The sequence below is a fragment of the Pavona decussata genome, unplaced genomic scaffold (genome assembly GCF_977016875.1).
Source record: "Pavona decussata unplaced genomic scaffold, jaPavDecu1.1 SCAFFOLD_37, whole genome shotgun sequence".
In the NCBI taxonomy this organism is placed as follows: domain Eukaryota; kingdom Metazoa; phylum Cnidaria; class Anthozoa; order Scleractinia; family Agariciidae; genus Pavona; species Pavona decussata.
The window spans coordinates 765,189-783,162 of record NW_028145459.1 but is presented as its reverse complement, the minus strand read 5'-3'; the positions used below and the strand labels follow the sequence as shown (position 1 = coordinate 783,162).

The following is a 17,974-nucleotide window of genomic DNA, read 5'->3' as shown; positions in this document are numbered from 1 at the left end:
CTCTTGAGAAAGCGTCCCTTCCCCTCCCACTATATTTTTTGGCTTTGGATTTGTTAGTACTGAGATAACGATAGTTGACTATATTGTTGGTTGTGTTTATCACTCTTCATCTTGTACAGTCATTGATAATTCAGAATAAAAATGAACTGTTGTTGACTGTATGATTACAATACAAAACATAATTTTTTCTTCCACATGTCATCTGCGTACAATTTCCAAGGCCATGGAATTGGATTAGGGTTTATAGCAACCATGGCCTGGAAACTTTTCTGTCCAAGAATTGACTTACTAATGAGCAGGTTGCAATAAGGTTACCCTATACCTTCAGAGGTGTCTCGCTTCCAAGTAATGTAGCGCGTCCGGTTTTTACCGACCCCCATCCGTGACGCCTGCCCGGTCTCCTCAGACAATGGCTCTTAAACCTGCCTTAAGTTCTTTATTCTTGTCTCTTACTTCGTCCAGATCAATTTTAAATTCGTGACGGAGTTTATCCATATCAGAGTGTATTGTCGCGAAACCTTTGGTCACCACTTTTGTCAGAGAATCAATCGAATCTTTCAGATCTTGATTGCTTGCTGTGCATGGCGGCCATGTTTTCTTCAATCGAGGAGTCGGTGCCACGCCTCGAACGTTTCTTTCCCATATAATCCCGAAGTGAGATTTCGCGCGATTGACAGCTTGCTCTCAGTCACAGTCGATCCATCGAAGAGCGCCCCGTTAGGATTTGCCGTTTTCCCTATGAATCATTTTTCACAAAACTCCGAGCGAATTCCAAATGGATCCGCTCGTTTATGCATTGAATAAAAAAAAGTGACCCATGACCCAATTTAAATCGTTGGCTAAATTCCTTACTGCTGCAATTTCACTCGGAAAAAAAAATCGGGCTGGTAAGGAATGTCCGGGGTGCTTGATGCTAATTTTATGGCGTCTATTAATGTGTGATTCATCCATAAAACGTTTAACTACATTATATGTATTGTATGATTTTTCAAATCGTAAGCTACGTCATCTAGTAATTTTACCATCGATCTAGACAATCCTTTCTGTTTGTCAAAGAATCATACGAGCAAAGTTAACCAATCGAAAACGTCTCAAGCAAGACAATAAGTCAAAAGGGTCTTTCCCTTTTCCCAAGACAAACTTCCTGTTTACCAAAGAATCATAGAAGCTTGTCAAACTAGTCAGACAAAGAGGTCAACAAACGGCTGTTAATGTTAGTTTTGAATCATTATCATGTGAATATTAGAGACAAGTTCAGTTGTAAAACACAGGCGGTGTTGTGGTGCGTGTGAAACCCGCGAATAAAGTTGTCAAAACGAACCAGCCGAGTTTAAACGTCGTCGAGCAACGACATATAGTTTTAATTAAAGAGTTTGCAGTTAATTCTCCAAACAGTCGGCCCCTATAACCCTTTGGAGGTTATTAAGTATTTGGCCAAGCATGTTTGCTTTGTTTTTGTAGAAATCAGGTATATCTGATTTATGTTTAACTTTTTTGAACATGAAACTTATTAAATACTTTTTCACTTTTTTTGATTTTTTGAGAAATTAGATACTTTGTGTGTCAGATCGGTGGAGAAAGATGAAGTCTCTCTCTATAGCACTGCAGCCTTAATATTAAAAAACGAAGGGAAACCTTCTGGTGTTTTAATATAGCTTTTAAATTTTTTAATATTAAGCCCATGTAGAAAGCTAATTTATTTGTTGAAAACCGTGTCACTAGTAGCACTAGTGAAGATAACTGAACCATATGGATATATGGAAAGGGACAGACAGACGGAAAGAAGAGTGGTTACAGTCAACTCCCTTTATTGCGGACACCCTTGGGACCGCGAGTTGCTGTCCTAAATAGCGAGAGTCCGTAATAGCGGGAATTTATTTCAGTCAAACTTCTGCAATTTATTTTTTCCGGAGATTTAGCTGCTGCCCGTACTTTCGTGGGATGTCCGTAATAGCGAGGTCCTCGCAATGCGAGAGTTGACTGTAATCGGAAAACTTCAACCTTTTAGGATTGGCAAGCTGAGATGGAGACCGAAGTTTCAATTTTTAACCTATGGGAAGTAAAACGGAAGTTCTGTTTCCTTCTCTTTATTTTCTTGTCTCACTGAAATTTTTAATTCTCTTAGTCTTACTTCAATTTGTAATTTATTATGTGGTGAGTTCATTAAACGAAGCTGACTTGAACTGAACTAAACTAAACTGAACAATAAACATGAACAATTTTCACACTTTAACTTTTTTTCACACACTTTTTTTTTTAATTAGCCAGGAGTGTGTTGTCTTTATGAAATTGACCCGTAAGGACCCAGAAATATTCAGCGTCTTTATCAAGGGGCGGTCGGGGGATGAGGTATCTTAATTTTTTGAAAAAAATAAAGTAAATGTGATATATATTTATCCTTTTGGGGATTAAGACTTATTAAATGAGAAAAGAGATAAATGTGGTTAATTGGAAAATTTCAGTCTTTTAGGGTTGGCGAGCTGGGAAGGAGATGAAGTTCCAATGGGAAGTGGAACAGAAGTTATGTTTCCTTCTCTCGCCACTGTCTTGTTTCATTGTAATTTTTGATTTTGTATTTGTTATTTGGCGAATTGATTAAAATAAACTAAACTGAGCAATAAACTTGACTAATTTTCACACGTATTTCAACTGAAACCTTTTTCATCTTGGACAGGATTCTACAAAGTACCGTAATTAAAACAACACCACCAACAACAAAAGAAGCGCATTTTTATCCCCTAAGCATCGCTGCACCCAACTGTGATGGCTTTGTTTAATAAATTGGCCTCCAAGGACCCAGAAATATTTCGAGTATTCACTGAGGGGCAGTCTGGGCGTTAGACACTTCAGCTTCTTTAGACAACTATAGATTAATTCTACGAAATCAATTACTTGAATTCGGTTTCTTGTAAAACTGGGATTACCTAGACAGAAGTCTTAAGGTCTGGAAACCTGCAAAAACGGCTTCAAATGGTTTGTTTCACTATCAAATCTGTTTAAAAAAGGCGTTTCCTCTGAGGATTTAACAAAGAAGAAATAAGAAGGAAGAAATGAAAGAGATTCAGGAACTTGAAGAGAAAACGGCTGAAGAGATTAAAGAACAGAGACAAGGAGGAGAAAAGTTCATGAGTGGGACACATTGATTTAATTTTTATTTTGTTAATAACTTGTTACTGCCTAACAACAATGTGTACTCATCTTTACAACTATTCAAGGTTGACACCCAACTATTAAGAGTTTACAATAAGCTTAACAATATTTCGGTTTTTGCAAAGAATTAAGCAGCTATCATCACAGTAATAATTCTGCCCAATCATCTGAAATCCTAATTTTGTTTCTTTACAACCCTATTCTTAACTACAGCTGTGTACTGTCCTTATTGCTAGTGGTGCTGAGTGAAATCTGGCAGTAACAAAGTAAACCATTAAATTCTTCAGGTGCACCTAGCGCTGCAACACACCACACTGTTGTACATATGCCTTGGAAGGCCACGGCAGATAAATATCCCATTCAGATCGAATCTGCATGTTACGTCATACACACTACGACTGCTTTGTACTTTGCAAGACCACACCCACTTGTAAAGATCGCATTGAGGCAACATGTTGTTACAAAGAGCAAAACCCTCAAGTTGATTTCGTGTTCTACCTGCACAATTTTAAAGCAAATAAAATAAGTTTTATCACTCAAGGATGACAGTTTAAGAAGGTAAACTAGCAAATATGTTAAGGAGACTGTGTTTGTGCGTCATGGAAGTGACACCGTGAGGTAGGAATTCCTCGTCGGACCATCTTCTCGCTATTCCTGGTCTTACAGTCTCACTCACTCCTTTGCCCTTTCTCGTTTTTCTTTTTAAAAGAGATCGTCTGTGTTTAAGCTTTCGGTCTTTGAGAGATTCGAAACATTTTTTGTTCGGCGCCGTACTGTAGCTTAGACACCTACGTGGCAACTAGCGAAGCAAATATAAACATAAAATCATCGCCATGGAAACAGGTACCCGCAAAATCAGCTTAGTGGGCATGCGCGCGTTCAACAATGTTGATCACGGTGGCCAAACGAATGCAACGTTGTTTACATCAGAGAACAAAAGAAATGTTGGACGATATTAAAGACGATGTTTGACAGAAATCAAACTTCGTTCAACATAATAAAATAAAGAAAACACCTTCGTTCAACAACATCCAACATCATGCAACATAGTACAACATGGTGGCCAAACGAAAGCAACATGTTTGGCCGGGCCTTTAGCCAACTTTAGTGTGATCTTTTTTCGTGTGATTTCGTGATAAGCGTAACTTACTAGGAATTAACCCGTGCGATGGAAAGTCGTGCTGGGAAACAAATTCTGATTCTCCCGGCCAGTTAACTAAGAAACCAATGGCTTTCTTTGGATACACTACCACTAAGCTATTGGAAGCTAGGTCGATACACGAACAAAAATTGCAAATGCAAACGTATTGTAAATGCTAAATTTTACTTGGCGGCATTTTAATTAACATCTGGTATTCAAAATGGCAAAATTAGAAATGACTGAAAACACGATACCATAAAGTCCATGCACATACAAGCGACTGTAAAAACGTACACCAGGTGTACTGAATATGGTTCTTATTCTTTATAACTTGGCTTGGGAAACAAGTTTAATCTATAGATGAATAACAAAAAGCAGCCTTTTGGTTTTCTCAATTCCACTGTGAACCTATCAGCCTTGGACTGACCTATGTGCGTATTTGTGTTTCCAAATTAAAGGAAGAAGGAAGATCCAATATCTTGTAGATTACAATTTCAATTAAACAGCGTTAATTACATTGAATTGTACCAGGAACAGAGTTTTTGAAAAGTGGAATTCTCAGCAAAAATAAAAGGAAAATTGAAAGGGAAGGAAACAAAGAAATAAAGGAACAAGGATGTTTATAAGTGGGTAAAATTTAAGAGGATGACTTTAGACTAGAATGGGTTTGTTGAACTTTACCTCTACATATTGGCACCTGTCCCACCCACTGTCCGTCCACACATGTTATGACAGGGTCCCCCTCCAGCAGGTACTGAGCGTTACATGAGTAGGTCACGTTTTTTCCAATGCTGAAATCAATACCGTCATGTGAACCGTGCACAAGACGAGGTGGACTGGGACAAACAGCTGAAATAAGGAACGCGACATTTTTTATTTCAAAAATTTCATTACGTTTAATTGCGATGTCGGTTTTTAATGGCAACGGGCAATGGTGATAGCGATGGCGATGGAGACGGGGTTGGCGTCGGGTTGCATTTGCTTTGGTGTTGGCGTTGGCGATGGCAATGGCAGTGGCATTGGTACTGACAGTGGAAATGGCAATGGCAATAACACTGGTATTGCTAAAAGGTAATGGCAATTAATGGCAAAAGCACTGGCAACAGCGAGTACCTTTGGGAACACTTTAGCGACGCTGCACAGAGTTTAGAGATCATGAACAGAGTGTACGTCTACATTAACATTTTTGTCCAACTCTTCAGGCGAGAGTATCGTGGGTGTTGCTTTTTTATCTGATTGAACGCAATACCAACGACGATAACATTTTTTCATTTGCGTTCAGTTATCACCAAGGGGTGACGTATCAGCATGTAAACATATCCGCTTTCTCTTGTACTTATGCCATATACTGACACGTATTTATGGTGAATAAATAACAACAATTCTTGTAATCCGCCGATTGACGCTGATCGAAAATACCGTAGAACCGAAGACGACCATAAAGCCAGAACAACTCTATGGGATTTATTTATGAATTACGGTGCTAACAGCGCAATAGTCACGTGCCAAGTTATAAAAAAAGAATTTTGGAGGCTTAAAAATCTATTCGCTAATTCTACACATTTCATTTTTTCATTACCTTTACGACACTCTGGAATTCTGTCATTCCACTGACCATTGACACAACGTAAGACACGTGATCCTATCAACTTGTAACCACGGTTACAAGAAAACTCGATGGTGCCCCCGTTATCAAAGTTGCCACGTGATATGACTCCGTTATTCATCAATGTGGGAATCTTGCAAATAGCTAGAAAAAAGTAAACGGGCCACAGTAAAGGTTAATTTGTATTTGTATTGGACGTGTTTTTATAGATGAAATGGTGAGACGACATCTGTGGTACAAGAGTCACCTTTATTTAGATAAAAACGTGATACTAGCAGCAACTAACTATTTACAATATAACATGAATATTACTGTTACTCGATTCGCTCGTGTTTATCAAGATACAGTGAAATATTACCATTACCTTTGCATACGGGAACTTGATCACTCCATCTTCCATGCTGGCACGTGATACTGCTAATACCTGTTAGCTTGAAGCCAAGGTGGCATACGAACCTCACTTTCCTTCCGTGACGGAAATCGCTCCCTATTTTTAGACCATTTTGTGGAGTACCAGGATTAACGCATGGGCCTGAAGATAATAAAAGGCATAAAATCTGTGATTTATTTGCATTGCATAATCCATCAAACCCGGCAATGAAGAAATCAACTTTGAGAAAGTACTTGATCTTACAGTGCAAGCTATTCTTACTTACGTTTGCACTGAGGTAAAGCTGAACTCCAAATTCCACCGCGACATTCAATTGTGCTACTACCAACCAATGAGTATCCATTATTACACGTGAACTTCACGGTTCTGCCATCTTCAAAATTGTCGCCTTTTCTTGCTCCGTGTTGTGGAATTCCAGGATCTTTACAGAGTGCTACGAATCATACAACAGCACACCAAGGTTAAATCTGAATCAAATTTTATTTATATATTTTCCAATGTCAATTGAATTAACGGTTGGTGCCGTTTGACTTGGATAAAAGAACGGTACTTTTATCCCCATAGTAACATAACTCTCACTTCAAATGGTTCTCATTGTATAAACAAACTGACTAATTTTACCAATAATGACGGACGGACATTGACAAAAAAAGACGGATCGTAAGGCACCAATCATCTTTTACAATCTTCACCACCAATAACATCACGGGTAAAAGGGCAAGTATCATGCGAATTTGATGTCATTTCAAACCCAAAAATATTTGTTTGTCAACAGAAAGAATAAATTTATTACCTAAGTGATATAAAACTGTCGATTATTGCCTCTGGCCAGGGACAGTAGGTCGGAAGAGATTGAAACTTGAACAATGTTAGGCTAAAATGTTTTACAAGTTCTCGCTTTTTTGTTTCCAAAATACGCTAGAACAGATCACAAGTTGTTCCTTTCACGAATTGAGTTCATTTCCTCCCTCTCGCTGTTCCAGAATTATTTTGTAGCTAAGTGATGGTCGTATTTCATCATTTATTACAAAAGAAGTCAAAAACCCCATGACACTTCAGATTTAATTGACGGACGACCAAGAACATGGTAAAATTCGTTAACCAATCAGGTCCATAACAGAGACTTAATATCGTCTACTGACGATCCACATTTCACTTGCCTTCTGTAAGAAGTCGTAACGTCAGACAATGTTACAACAAACCGTCCTCACCTGGATTATCATAATTGACCTAGTACTGACTAACATGTTTATTCCCACACCTACTAGAGGGTTATTTTGCCTACTTTTGCCCTGCAATCGGTCTTACAGTCGATCCAGGTCACGCGTGAACAGTAATTCCAAGAATGAAATGAACATTCGAATTTCTCTTTGTAATTTCCGACGTGTGAATGAAATGTTGGACATCTCTCTGGAAATCGTTTCGAAAAAGACGCATTAACTGAAAAAAAGATTCAAAATACTTGGGAAACAATTGTTATTCTTGAAATATTCAATTTTGCAATGTAAAGAAAAATTCATAGCTTTATACTGTCAATATTATAAAGCTAGGGAAATTTATACGGGAACTCTGAAATCTCGTTGGCGATTTTGAAAACTGACATGTAAATTTCAAAACTCCGTTCAAATTTCAAAAATATCGTTCACGCGTGACCTGGGTTGACTGTAAGTTTCCAACGAGTCTGCATTCGTTTAAAACTTCAATACACCCAAAGAAATTGATTCAAGGAACGCAATGCTTCTTCACGGAGTGACATTTACTGGAATTGGTAAGTGCTGATTGCTTCAGGCGATGGCTTGACGACAGCGGAAGAGTCCAATGATTCAATGAAAAATAGTTCTTATATTTTTATAAAAGGATTTTGAGAGTGCTTCTGTAAAACAGCAGTTAGTTACAAATTGGAACAAACGTAAAGCGCGAGATAAGCGCAAACGTCGTCTTTACCTGTGCAAACTGGAATTGTATCGCTCCATGTTCCATCAATACACGTGATGCTGGTAACCCCACTCAGCTTAAAATCAGGTTGGCAAACAAATATCACTCTCTTTCCGTGTTGGAAATCATTACCTCTTCTGACACCGTTTGGTGGAGCACCAGGATCGGCACAGTTCTCTGTTGTGGTTAACCAGATCAACAAGTTTGGTTTTGGTCTCTTGGTATTCAACTGCAAACAACTCTAACATGCTAAATACAGAATTAGAAATTACTTTTTAGAATTTCTACCTACTATTTATATTTTTTGCAATGGTTTTTTCGTTTCGTTGGTTGGGGGGTTTGTTTGGGTTTTCTTTTTTTCAAAGAGTGAGATCAGCATTGAGGAAAACACATGACAGTTTATTTATTTAATTATTTAAATATTTATTTATTTATTTCCTTATATTTTACATGGAAGCTCTTTCATTACATCTCTTCAAGGATGTGTAACGTTGCTAAGAGACTTGACTAGTCTCGCCCCAGGACTTCGGGGGGAATATAGCGAGGGCGACCATTTTTGTAGTGCAGTTGTTGTTGTTATTCCGTTACGCTATTAATTAAAGGAGAGTTTATCCACTGTTACACTGGTGGCAGCGGTGGGATCGACGAAATGGCCTCGAGGGAAATTCTGGAAGATGTAATCGAACGACTAACCATGCAGTTGAAGCTGGCGAAAGCTACTTTGAAATCGACTAGCGAAGAATTTCGACAAGCTCAAGAGAACCTTGAAACTCTGGAGAAAGAACACAAATGGGTGGTCCGCCAGATCGGTGAATTGAAGAAACGGGAGTCCGAGCTAATCAGTGAGAGGGATGAAGCGAGGGAATCGGCGAAGGAAGCGTTGGGGAGGGTATCGGAGGTAGAAACTAAGCAGCGCGTGAGACAATCGCCGGCGGCGACGAGAGTGAAGCCTGAAAAATTTTCGGGAAGTGGCAACGACACGGACTTCCAAGCATTTTTGGACCAATTTGAGGCGTGTGCGAGGTTGAACGGTTGGAACGACAAGGAAAAGGCAAATCAGCTAATCTTGTGCGTGAAGGAAAAAGCTCGTGTGGTTATGTCCCAACTCTCGTCGAGTGACAAGAGCTCCTACAAGTGCGTGGTTGAGGCTCTTCGCATGAAAATCGGCATGCGTCAGGTTCCCGAAGCTGCCAAAGCTACGCTCAAGGCCCGACGAAGGAAGGTGGGAGAAACTTTGCTAGATTTAAGCATTGATCTTAAACGCCTGTGCGGGGATGCCTACCCAACCTTAAGTGCGGCTAGCTTGGAACAAGCTTGTATAGATCATTTCACTGATGCTATTGGGGCAACACTTGCAAAGGACGTAATTCGCTCTAAACCCTCGACCCTAGATAACGCCCTGTCAGAAGCTCTGGAGCTCGAAGCGTTAGAACTCAGAGCAGTTAGAATGAGAGAAAGGGTTGTGAGCGAAGTGTCCACCCTTGATGAAGAAGCTTCCCGGGTGCAAAATCTATCTCTACCAGGCTGGGCCCCAGAACTTTCGACTATGATTGCACCCGCTACCGCAAAGGCAGCAGCCGAAGCAGTGGTTAATGCTATCCCTTCAAGTGGCGTTCAAAGAAACTACAGGCCCCCCCAATTCGGATGGGCTAATGGCAGGGGTAGAGGGTGTTGGTCATGTGGGTCTGCGTACCATTTCCAGAGGGATTGCCCGCAGGGAAACTTCCGCAGGGCGGGGGACAGATCGTAAACGTGAGTCGCTCCCCGCCCGAAGACCAAGTACCGGTGATACGTATAAGCTCCATCCAATCTAACGTGCTTTTACTTGACTGCAAGATCCAAGGGGTCCCTGTGAGTGCGGTAGTGGACTGTGGTAGCCCAATATGTATTTTGAGTAATGAAGTTTTTAAGTGTATTGGCTTAACCGGCACCCTAGGGAAGGTTGGGTCCAAGGTCGTGGGTGCTGAGGGCTCACAGCTGGACATCTTGGGAACTATGGAACTAGACACAGCCCTCAAGGGGATAAAAACTAAACAGCTTTTCTATAGCTGTGACAACCTCGAGCAGAGTGCCCTGCTTGGGGTGGACTTTTTAAGGGACAATGGGTGTGTTGTCGATTTTAGCAAGGGAATCCTTCACGCTGGAAACACAGAGGTGAAATTGAGAGATGAAGCAAGTTGGGGGTTGCACAGAGTCTCCCTGGTAGAAACTGTTACAATTCAGCCAGACCGCAAAGTTGATCTCATGTGCCAGGTTAATGAGGCAAATTTGGAGGGAATTCAGGGAGTCCTTAAACCCATGAATAAATTCTTTGAAAGGTTCCCAATTGCAGTGCCTAGTACTCTATCCTCAGTCAGTAACGGATCAGTCCCAGTTCGTTTCTACAACTACTCTGATCAACAAGTTACGATCTACAAGGACACAAGTGTAGGAGAGTTCTGTCCAGCCGTAGAGAGGGGTCAAGCAATACCCACAGCGCGAAATTACAGGGTTGAGTCCACCTCTGATGACAGCCATATAGGAACAATGGATTGCAATGCATTGTCAGTTGAATTGGAACCGGGTTGGGCTTTAGTTGACGAGATGAGACAACTGTTCCCTATAGATAACGATCAGATAACGGAAGATCAGAAGCTGAGCGTGTGGAAAATCATGGCCAAGCACTCTAATGAAGTATCCAGAGGACCACACGATATTGGCCACTGTGCTAAGGCACAACTTAGAATTAACACTGGAACTGCAACTCCTGCGAGACTTCCACTGCGCCGCTTTTCACCTCAACAGGAGGAGTACATAAGCAAGGAGACGCAAAGGTTACTTGAGAGAGCTGTGATAGAGCCGTCTACCAGTCCTTAGAGTGCTCAAGTCGTCTTAGCTTCTAAGAAGGATGGCTCTTACCGTTACTGTGTTGATTTCCGCAGGCTAAATAGTGTCACTGTCAAGGAACACTACCCTATTCCAAGGGTGGAGGATATGATCGATACTCTTGCTGGAGCGAAATTGTTTTCAACCCTGGACCTTGTCTCTGCCTATCATGCGTTTGAAATTCACCCAGATGACAGGGAGAAAACAGCATTCTCTACAAAGCAGGGACACTGGCAGTGGAAACGAGTACCCTTTTGGCTTTGTAACGCAGCTCCCTTTTTTGTACGGTACATTGCAAGTCTCTTTGCAGGAATGACATGGGAAGAACTCTTGGCATTCTTTGACGACGTCCTTGTCTTTAGTGCCACCTTTGCCAAACGCTGTGAGTCCTTAGATCGTGCTCTCTCTCTCATAGAGGAGGCCGGGTTGAAAGTGAAACCAGAGAAATGCTGTCTGCTACCACCCCGCGTACCATTTGTTGGACATATCCTGTCAGCCCAAGGAGTTTCCACAGATCCCGAAAAGGTTTCTGCAGTGAAATCCTGGCCACCTCCGACCAATGTGTCTGAGTTACGTGTTTTTCTGGGAAAGATTGGTTACTACAGAAAGTTTATTCCGGATTTTGCAACTCTTGCAAGTCCTCTTTTCCAGCTTGAGGAGAAGGGGCGGAACTTTGTGTGGTCCAGCGACTGTCAGAGGTCTTTCGACACCCTGAAACAAGCCCTTTGTGAAGCACCGGTCCTCGCATTTCCAAGATTTGACCTTCCGTTTATACTAGACACCGATGCTAGCACAACCGGTGTTGCAGCTGTGTTGTCTCAGGTGCAAGATGGTGAGGATCGTCCAATTGCATATGCCGCTAAGGCCTTGACAAAATCACAGAGAAAGTGGCCACCAACCAAGATTGAGATGTATGCGCTAGTGTTCGGGACAGAAACATTCTACCCTTATTTGGTCAACGAGCAGTTTGTTGCTCGTCTGGATCATCGATCGTTAGTGTGGCTTCAACACTTTAAGCATCCAAAACCGCAGGAAGCCCGATGGATTGAGTACCTTCAACAGTTCGACATGAACATAGAGCATCGGTTAGGCCGTTTACATGCTAATGCTGATAGTCTATCCCGTAGACCTTGGCCAGAAAACTCCACGTCTGACACGCTGGATGAATAAAGCAACCCTTGTACACCATTGATAGTTGGAACCAGTTGGAAACCGGACACCCATACCCGCTGTGGTCCGATGCTCACCTTCGAACAGAGCAGTCCAAGGACAAGCATTTGAATTTAGTGCTGCAATGGCTTAAGGCAGGAGGGAGACCGCCTAAAGAAGAAATGGGTGGGGCTGACCGACATACGTGGTCCCTATGGGGTCAGTACGAACGGTTGCTTTTGAAGGACGAGGTGTTATACCGGCGGTGGTTTGATGAGAAGACTGGACATGAGGGTCTACAGTTGTGTGTGCCACAGCAGTTAAAGGGCGATGTGCTGCAGGAGTTACATGACCAGTGCGGACACCTGTCAGTACGTAAGACAACACATGGTGTGCGGAAACGCTTCTACTGGGTTGGCCACACTGCGGATATTGAACTGTACTGTCGAGCGTGTCACATCTGTGGCTCCAGGAATGGTCCGATTCCACGGGCGAGAGCACCGATGCAATCTATTAAGACGGGCTACCCACTGGAGAGGACTCAGATTGATATTCTCGGCCCTCTTCCAGAGACTGACAGAGGAAACAAGTTTGTTGCTGTTGTGGTGGACATTTATACCAAGTGGCCCGAAGCATACGCCTTACCTGATCAAGAGGCTGGCACGGTCGCGCAAGTTGTCATGGACAACTTTGTACGTCGTTTTGGTTGCCCTCGAGGAGTGCTTAGTGACCAGGGTCGTAATTTCGAGTCTCGGACATTCCGCGGCTTATGCAGCTTGATTGAGTCCGTCAAACAGAGGACAACGCCATACCATCCTCAGTGTGATGGGGGAGCAGAACGGCTTATCCGCACAGTTACCAGTGTTATTTCCAAGATTGCAGGGGAGCAGAAGGAGTGGGATCAGTATCTTCCTAAAGTCCTCCTGGCTTTGCGAGCATCCACCCATGAAACGACCGGCATGCTCACATGTTCGGCAGGGAGCTGAGATTGCCTATTGATGCAATGAGAGGGGGGCCTCCATCAGAGCGACCTTCTGATTACCCATCTTTCGTCAAGAGGCAGCATGAAATCCTTAGGGGAGTGTACGGACGAGTGGGTAAATGTGAGGGTCAACCTCCGTCGCCAGAAGGATGTGTATGATGCACGCCGCAAGGGAAACTCCAGGCCGTACCGAGAGGGTGATCTGGTATGGCTGGAGGAAAAGGCTGTTCACCGTTGGTTACACCGGAAGTTTTATCGTCCCTGGTCCGGACCATGGCAAGTAGTGAAGGTCATATTTGACGTCAGGTACAGGATCCAGTGCGAGGAGGTAGCACCCACACGGGAAAGACGGAAGACGAGAATGATTGTGCACTTTAACCGTCTTAAGCCGTACTTTCGAAGGCCTGCTCAGCTTCAGCCAATGTCGAATGATGTCGAGGGGGTCGCAGGCCTTCCTGTGGATCTGAATGTTGAAGAGCGTGTTGTGATGGAGTCACCGACGGCTCGTGGTATAGACGCCTTACCTGGGGATCTGGCGCCGACGGAGAATGCCGCAGTTATTGACCGTGAGTCAGACCGGCGACCGAGACGTTCAAACAGGAACCGCCAAGCTCCTGCCTGGATGGGAGACTTCCTTGTAGGGAAGGACATTGATGATGCCCTTCCTCCACTAGGGAGGGGGGGTGTGTAACGTTGCTAAGAGACTTGACTAGTCTCGCCCCAGGACTTCGGGGCGAGGAACACGTGGAATATAGCGAGGGCGGCCATTTTTGTAGTGCAGTTGTTGTTGTTGTTATTCCGTTACGCTATTAAAGGAGAGTTTATCCACTGTTACAGATGTATTAAAGAAATCTTACAGTGCTACTTATTTGCACTTACCGTTGCACTGAGGTAAAGCTGAACTCCAAATTCCACCGCGACACTCGATTGTGCTGCTACCAACCAATGTGTATCCATTATTACACGTGAAGTTAACAGTTTTTTCATCTTCAAAATGATCGCCTTTTCTTGCTCCGTGTTGTGGAATTCCAGGATCTTTACAAAGTGCTTAAAATAATACAACAATTCTTTGTTATTGCATCTTTAATATTAACCACTTTAGCGGTTGCAGTTTGATTTGCATTAAAAAAAGGTACTTTTATCCCAACACTGACATGGTTCTCTCTGTAAATGGTTTCAAACGACTTATTCAGGACATCAAAAGGACAGACGAACACTGAATAGAGAACTGAAACCGACTAATTGTAACAACAAGAGACGGACAAGCCTCCCACGCAGTCGTTTTTAGGGGACCTGTATTAAGTAGTAAGAGTCGATCCCCTACAAACGAATGCGTGGGAGGCTTAATGGACGGGCCGGCAAACGATGACCAAACAGACTAATCTTAACAACAATACGATTTGACATGCAAACACGGGTCGAAACGTAGCAATATCTTTTTAGCTATCTTCAGTGAAACATTGTTCTTATTTATATAAATGATTTGAGAGTGCTTCCCTAAAACAGCAGTTTGTTGCAGATTGGAACAAAAGTAAGCGTGAGATAAGAACGAACGTCGTCTTTACCTGTGCAAACTGGAATTGTATCGCTCCATGTTCCATCATTACACGTGATGCTGTTAACCCCACTCAGCTTAAAATCAGGTTGGCAAACAAATATCACTCTCTTTCCGTGTTGGAAATCATTGCCTCTTCGGAGACCGTTTGGTGGAGCACCAGGATCGGCACAGTTCTCTGTTGTGGTTAACCAGAACGACAAGTTTGGTGTTGGTCTCGGCGTACTCAACTGAAAAACACTCTAACATGCTAAGTACAGAATTAGAAATTACTCAAGGTCATTCCCCTAAAATAGGACTTACACTCAGATTTATTCCAAACTTTGCCCATGTGTGGCTCACTATATGTAAACTACAAAAATGAAATAAAAAGAGGGGGTCACCATGCTTGTTCTTCAGCAACGAAGCATTGAAATATGGTAATTTCTGCATGTTTGGACAAAAAGGACTATAACAGAGCATTTGCCAAAAGCAGGAATTATTTTCTGAAGAGAACAGTTAACGGCTCATTTCATAGAACTTTTTCCCTGTTCATAAATCATTTTCAATGTGAAATCTGTTTGACAACTATTCCTAACCAGTACTACTGAGATATTCAATAAAATAGTCTAATTTGTTACCTCTGAAGGTAGGCCAAAATGTCCATTGGCTAGATATTAGGCGCAAAATTTGATATTTCTAACACTAGAATTTCCTTAAATTTTCACGGTAGTTGGCAAACGATATTGTGGTTAGAAATCTGAAGAAAGAAAATAGGTTCACCGGGTTGGTTTTGCAGATAACTCACAAAGCAGTGGTAAATCGAGCTTCAAAACTGGTTTTTCCGCGAAGAGACTGGGGCGAGTCTTATGAAAACATCTTAATTTACGTGCAAAATGCAAATTAAGAATTTTGTTGTTAGATAAAAGTCAGATTGAGTGATACTCAGTAGTTAGCTAGAAAAGAGCGTATTTTCTTATTTTGCTATTGTTCGCAGTAGAGTTGCGCACTGCAAAACAGGGGAATGACCTTAATAGAATTTCGACCCGCTATTCATATTTTTGCAATTCTTTTGGTTTGTTGGTTAGAGGGTTTGTTTGGGTTTGCTTTTTTTTTTCAAAGATAGTGGCATGAGTGAGATCAGCATTGAGGAAAACACATGAAAGTTTATTTAATTTTTTTATTTATTTATTTATTTATTTATTTATTGATATTTCACACGGCAGTTCTTTCATTACATCTCTTCAAGGATGTGTTAAAGAAATCTTACAGTGCCACTTATTTAAACTGACCTTTGCACTGAGGTAAAGCTGAACTCCAAAGTCCACCGCGACACTCGATCATGCTGCTACCAACCAATGTGTATCCATTATTACAAGTGAAGTTCACAGTTTTGCCATCTTCAAAATGATCGCCCTTTCTTGCTCCGTGTTGTGGAATTCCAGGATCTTTACAGAGTGCTAAAAATAATACAACAATTCTTTGTTACCACAGCCACATTAGCGGTTGTAGTTTGATTTGCATTAAAAAAAAACCTTTAATCCCAACACTAACATCGTTCTCACTGCAAATGGTTACAAACGACTTATTCAAGACATCAAAAGGACAGAGGAACACTGGATACAGAAACTGATAAATTGTACCAATAAGAGGCGGACTAGCCTCCCACGCACGCCTGTAAGAGTCCCCTAAAAACGACTGCGTGGGAGGCTAGATGGAAGGACCGGCGAACGATGACCAAACCGACTAATCTTAACAACAATACAATTTGACATGCAAAACATGGGTGGAAACGTACCAATATTTTTTTGGGCAATCTTCAGTGAAACATTGTTCTAATTTATATAAAAGATTTGAGAGTGCTTTTCAAAACATCAGTTAGTTACAGATTGGAACAAAAGTAGGCGTGAGATAAGTACAAACGTCGTCCTTACCTGTGCAAACTGGAATTGTATCGCTCCATGTTCCATCAATACACGTGATGCTGTTAACCCCGCTTAGCTTAAAATCAGGTTGGCAAACAAATATCACTCTCTTTCCGTGTTGGAAATCATTGCCCCTTCTGAGACCGTTTGGTGGAGCACCAGGATCGGAGCAGTTCTCTGTTGTGGTTAGCCAGAATGAAAAGAATGTACCAAGTATACCAAGTATATTCACAAATGTTCTGAATTGCGACCGTCTCTTTGTTTCTCAAAAGTTAGCGGAACGCAGTAATGCAAAAATCGAGAACCGCACTTCAACCTTCTGCTGTGAGTGGCGAGGCACGAGGCTAGCATCATTCTGCTTGCAACTCAACGATTACACTGTTTTCAATTCCCATGTCAAAGGAAAGTATCTTAGCCCGTTCCAATCTTTCAGATAACGGGGCGCTAAGCAAAGAAAATAGGCCATTTCCGAGTTGCTGTGAAACCCATTATGAAAGCGCGGCTAAGTGCCAAGTTTTTATTGTGAAAATAAGTTCATTCATTCATATGCAAACAAGACTAATTTTTATATGAAAAGCTTTCGCACTTAGCCTCGCTTTCGGAAATGGCCTTATTGGCATGCGAATTCGTTATATTTTTCGTCATCTTCATTTGCACGCATGGCAAATTATTCTCGTCGCTGCCCACATCTATTTCAGCTACTCAAAGGTATTAATAATATTCAAGAAGCGAAACAAGGGACATTACTACCGTGAAGAAAGTTCGGAAATGTGATCTGAAGATCTGAAGCAGATATTTGCAAAGAATTTATCCAAGAATTGTTAATCATTTGACGTAAAGTAATATATCAAACAAGAGACAGTGTTTCATCACATATCAAACACCGAGAAGAGAGTTGGAAATAGGGCGCGTAGCGGAGTTTTTTTTTTTGACGACCTTCGAGGTTTTTGATATTGTGATGAAACACTGGGACGAGTGTTTGATATAACTTCTCAAACAAACTGATTTTAAAGGGGAAATTAAGGATGCAAAAACGAGGAGTTTTTATCAGATATCCAAACACGTCACGGTGCATGGTTTTCTTTGTCTTTGGCATTTGAATTATTAATGAGTTTGAGAAAAGCTATTTCTCAAACTCATTAATAATTCATCAAGAGAAAACAAAGAAAATCACTACCGTGACCGTGGTTTGGATATGTGATCCTAATTACCATAAAATTTTGCCAACTTTAGCCTTGAATTTCTCCAAGAATTATTGATCATTTGAGAAGCCATATCAAACTCTTGAAAGTGTGT

The 17,974-nt window shown here is 41.7% G+C and overlaps 1 protein-coding gene across 9 annotated transcripts in view; it reads right to left on the bottom strand.

Annotated features, from left to right (window-relative positions):
• Nucleotides 1–3,139: 3,139 nt before the first annotated feature.
• Nucleotides 3,140–17,974, bottom strand: part of LOC146483893 (sushi, von Willebrand factor type A, EGF and pentraxin domain-containing protein 1-like) — a 65,978-nt gene continuing 51,143 nt past the window's right edge. For 7 of the 9 annotated variants that reach the window (XM_085105211.1, XM_085105218.1, XM_085105210.1 and 4 more), the window contains 9 exons: nt 16,046–16,213; nt 14,785–14,952; nt 14,099–14,266; nt 8,233–8,400; nt 6,554–6,721; nt 6,262–6,429; nt 5,871–6,041; nt 4,973–5,140; nt 3,140–3,648 (listed from right to left, as the gene is read on the bottom strand). In XM_085105211.1, coding sequence (XP_084961337.1) covers nt 3,434–3,648; nt 4,973–5,140; nt 5,871–6,041; nt 6,262–6,429; nt 6,554–6,721; nt 8,233–8,400; nt 14,099–14,266; nt 14,785–14,952; nt 16,046–16,213 — 1,562 coding nt within the window. In that variant the 3' untranslated portion in view covers nt 3,140–3,433. Of the gene's footprint in view, nt 3,649–4,972; nt 5,141–5,870; nt 6,042–6,261; nt 6,430–6,553; nt 6,722–8,232; nt 8,401–14,098; nt 14,267–14,784; nt 14,953–16,045; nt 16,214–16,687; nt 16,856–17,974 lie in introns of all 9 variants that reach the window. The other 2 variants (XM_085105220.1, XM_085105217.1) reach the window with 2 other exon arrangements.